A 3,420-nucleotide genomic window follows, 5' to 3' on the forward strand; every position below is an offset into this window, starting at 1 on the left:
GGGTTATGTATAAGGAAGAAGCTCTTCCCTGTGAGGGTGCTGAGGTGCTGGCACAGGGTGCCCAGAGAAGCTGTGGCTGCCCCATCCCTGGCAGTGTTCAAGGCCAGGTTGGACACAGGGGCTTGGAGCAACCTGCTCTAGTGGAAGGTGTCCCTGCCCATGGCAGGGGGTTGGAACTGGATCATTGTAAGGTCTTTTCAAACCCAAACCAGTCTGTGATTCTATGAAATGCAAACCCTCCAAGTTCTCCGCTGATGCTGACCATTGACAGTACTTGGAGATGGGCATTTAGCTCTCTGCTCTCTGCCAGCCATGAGGATGCTGCCAGCTCTGGCAGTGCCACAGGGGTGTGTGGACACCAGAAGCAGGAAAACCACCTCCTCTGCCAGATTTGGAAGAGAAGCGAATGTCTGGATACCCAAAGCATCCACACCAGCTGGAGGTCAAGACATTTTGATGCATATAATAACCTTGTATTTCTCTTGCTGGACACTCCTGGAGAGCTCCAGGCCCTACATTTGTTGCAGAGGGAAGCTGCCAGTGCATGGAATCATAAAAGGGTTTGGGTTGGAAGGGACCTTCGAAGGTCGTCTAGTCCAACTCCCCTGCCATGAGCAGGGCATAGCAGAGAGCATCCCTGCTGCCACCCTCTGCACTGCCCTGGGCCAGCGTGTCTCCTCCCATGCACAGCTCTGCATCACTTCCCCCCCAGGGAACTCAGCAGGGAAAAGACAGGAAACAGATGTTGTGTTAACTTGTGCTCGATTAATTTTGATGACTTCCACACTCGTTGATGTGGGAGCAGGGAGCTGGCTGGCTCCCAGCAGCCCTGGTGCAGTGTATGTAAGGAGTGGTGCTGTCCTGCTGCCAAACACACTTCAGAGCACCCCTGTACCCCTCAGCCAAGTGGCAGGAGTGTATCCTGTGTGTCACAGCACTTTCTGTGGGCTCATCTCCATGGTTGGGGAAGCTGAGCTTCTTGCTGGAAGCCCTGTGTTCACTGCATGCTTCCCCTTCTCCCCATGGTATGCGCCCAAAACTCATTCTCCAGCTGGAAATCAGCCTCTTTAGTTTGTGCATGGAGACTGCATGAGCCAGAGGAGATCCACGTGCCTTCCTGCTGCTGCTGTGAATGACAGGTTGAACACCGAGAGACATGCAGACATGGTCTGGAGGGTTTGAATCTCCCAGACACACACTGCCATCAGTTTCTGCTATCTTGTGCAAGCAGGGGTGCACTGTGCACTTAGCTCTTCATCAGGGTGGACGGTGAAAGTTCCTGCCCAAATTAGTGCTGGGTACGGTCTGCTCATCCTCATTTTCTTTTGGCCTGTGACAGTAGTGACCTCTTGTTCAGCGGCAGCTGTAGGAGCAGAGGGAGTTCATCCCAGAGCGGGTGACGGCGCAGACTCCTGCATGACCTGTGCTCACCCGGTGTTCGAGGGCACCTGGATTGACCTGTTCTCTCTCTGTCCCACAGTGGGATTCGATCAATGAAATGGACGAGTTTTTTAGCCCCATCCACACCTACCAGGTCTGTAATGTCATGACCCCCAACCAGAACAACTGGCTACGGACCAACTGGGTTCAACGGGACGGCGCGCGGCGGGTCTATGCAGAGATTAAATTCACGCTGCGGGACTGTAACAGCATGCCGGGCGTGCTGGGCACCTGCAAGGAGACCTTCAACCTCTACTACCTGGAGTCCGACCGGGACCTGGGCACCAGCACCCGCGAGAGCCAGTTTATGAAGATCGACACCATCGCAGCGGATGAGAGCTTCACCAATGTGGACCTGGGGGTGAGGCGCCTGAAGCTGAACACGGAGGTGCGGGGCGTGGGGCCACTGAGCAAGAGGGGTTTCTACTTGGCCTTCCAGGACATAGGCGCTTGCATCGCCATCGTTTCAGTGCGAGTGTACTACAAGAAGTGTCCAGCAACAGTGAGGAACTTGGCATCCTTCTCTGAGGCTGTGACTGGGGCAGACTCATCCTCCTTGGTGGAAGTGCGGGGAGAGTGTGTGGGCCATTCGGAGGAGAGGGATACCCCCAAAATGTACTGCAGTGCCGAGGGAGAATGGTTGGTGCCCATCGGGAAGTGCGTTTGCAGTGCTGGCTACGAGGAGCAGCGGGATTCCTGCATGGGTGAGTCTCTGCTTCTTGCTAGCACGGGGAGGGATGGCTGCAAGGGGCTCTCGCCTCCTTGAGGAAGGGCTGAGGACAGAAGCCCACTCACAAGAACCTGGACAGCCAACCTCTGTGGAGGCAACGGGCTGCCCAAGCCTTTGCTGACCAGCTTCATGCTTCCAAAATGTGTTGCTGGTACCACCAGCAAGCTCCTTGGGAGCTCCTGTGAGCCTGACCATAACACATCCTGGTGCGCAGGGCACGGCTTTGGGATGGGGACTGGCTTTGCAGTGGGAGCTGGCATCAGGACAGGGGCTGCCCTGGCTCCATCTTTTCCTACCATGGAGCACGTGGCCCAGAGACCCCATCCCAGTGCTCTCAGCAGCTCCGGCTGTGCTGGGATCTCTGCTGGTGCACTCCAGCAAAGCACCACTTGACTTCTCCAAAATACCCCACCACTCGCTTCCCTTTGGCAGGGGGTTTGAATGAGGGGAAAGCAAACAGAGAAACATGAAGCTCTCATGAAACAAGGTTATTGCGTCCATCCATCACAGCTCCCCAGGGCTGCTCAGAGCTCTGCAGCCTGGGGGTGCCGGGAGCCTTCCTGGGGGCCCTCTGTGCTGCTGGGCAGGCTTCAAGCTCGCAACTGTACAAACTGTGATAAGGAAGCGGGGTGACCAGCAGCAGCCATGCACCAGGCACAGGGATGTGTGTGTACAGAGCACGGGCTCCCCGTGAGAGCCCTCTGCACGGATCTGTTTGCTCTTGGTTTCTTTATGGGATGTGTTTAGGGGAGCAGCACAAATAAGAGTGCAGGGACTTTGTTTGCTTTTCATGGAAACGTCTAGTGAAGCATTTGTCTTAGGGAGACTTGGTGCAAGGTCAGGACGTCCGACGCTGGATTGGAATGGATCCAGGGGCTGCTGGGACCCACACCAGCCCCAGCAGGTCCCCAGCTATGAGAGAGGAAAGCAAAGGCAGAATAAATGCTTCTATCCGAATGTTCTCCTGCCTGCAACCACTGATTTGAAAGTCATCCTGGGGTAGATCTGATAATTCATGAAGGATCTTGTCCCATGTTGAAGAGAAGGTGCAAAATGTGCAACGGAGGGCACTGGTGTGGGACCCAGCCTGACTGCAAGGAGCTGCGAGTTCATAGTCATAGAATGGTTAGAGTTGGAAGGGACCTTAAAGGTCATCTTTAAGGGCAAGGACACCTTCCACTAGACCAGGTGGTTCCAAGCCCCGTCCAACGTGGCCTTGAACACTGCCACGGATGGGGCAGGCACAGCCT

The 3,420-nt window shown here is 55.4% G+C and overlaps 1 protein-coding gene across 1 annotated transcript in view; it reads left to right on the plus strand.

Moving 5' to 3' along the window:
• The window catches only part of LOC104410256 (ephrin type-A receptor 8-like), a gene marked incomplete at both ends in the record, with an annotated part of 21,511 nt that overhangs the window by 5,593 nt on the left and 12,498 nt on the right, over positions 1-3,420 (plus strand). Inside the window, one exon of the mRNA XM_010020368.1 lies at positions 1,481-2,144. Within this exon, the coding sequence (XP_010018670.1) occupies positions 1,481-2,144 (664 nt within the window). The remainder of the gene's footprint in view (positions 1-1,480; positions 2,145-3,420) is intronic.

Source organism: Nestor notabilis, unplaced genomic scaffold, assembly GCF_000696875.1.
Source record: "Nestor notabilis isolate BGI_N333 unplaced genomic scaffold, ASM69687v1 scaffold6458, whole genome shotgun sequence".
In the NCBI taxonomy this organism is placed as follows: domain Eukaryota; kingdom Metazoa; phylum Chordata; class Aves; order Psittaciformes; family Psittacidae; genus Nestor; species Nestor notabilis.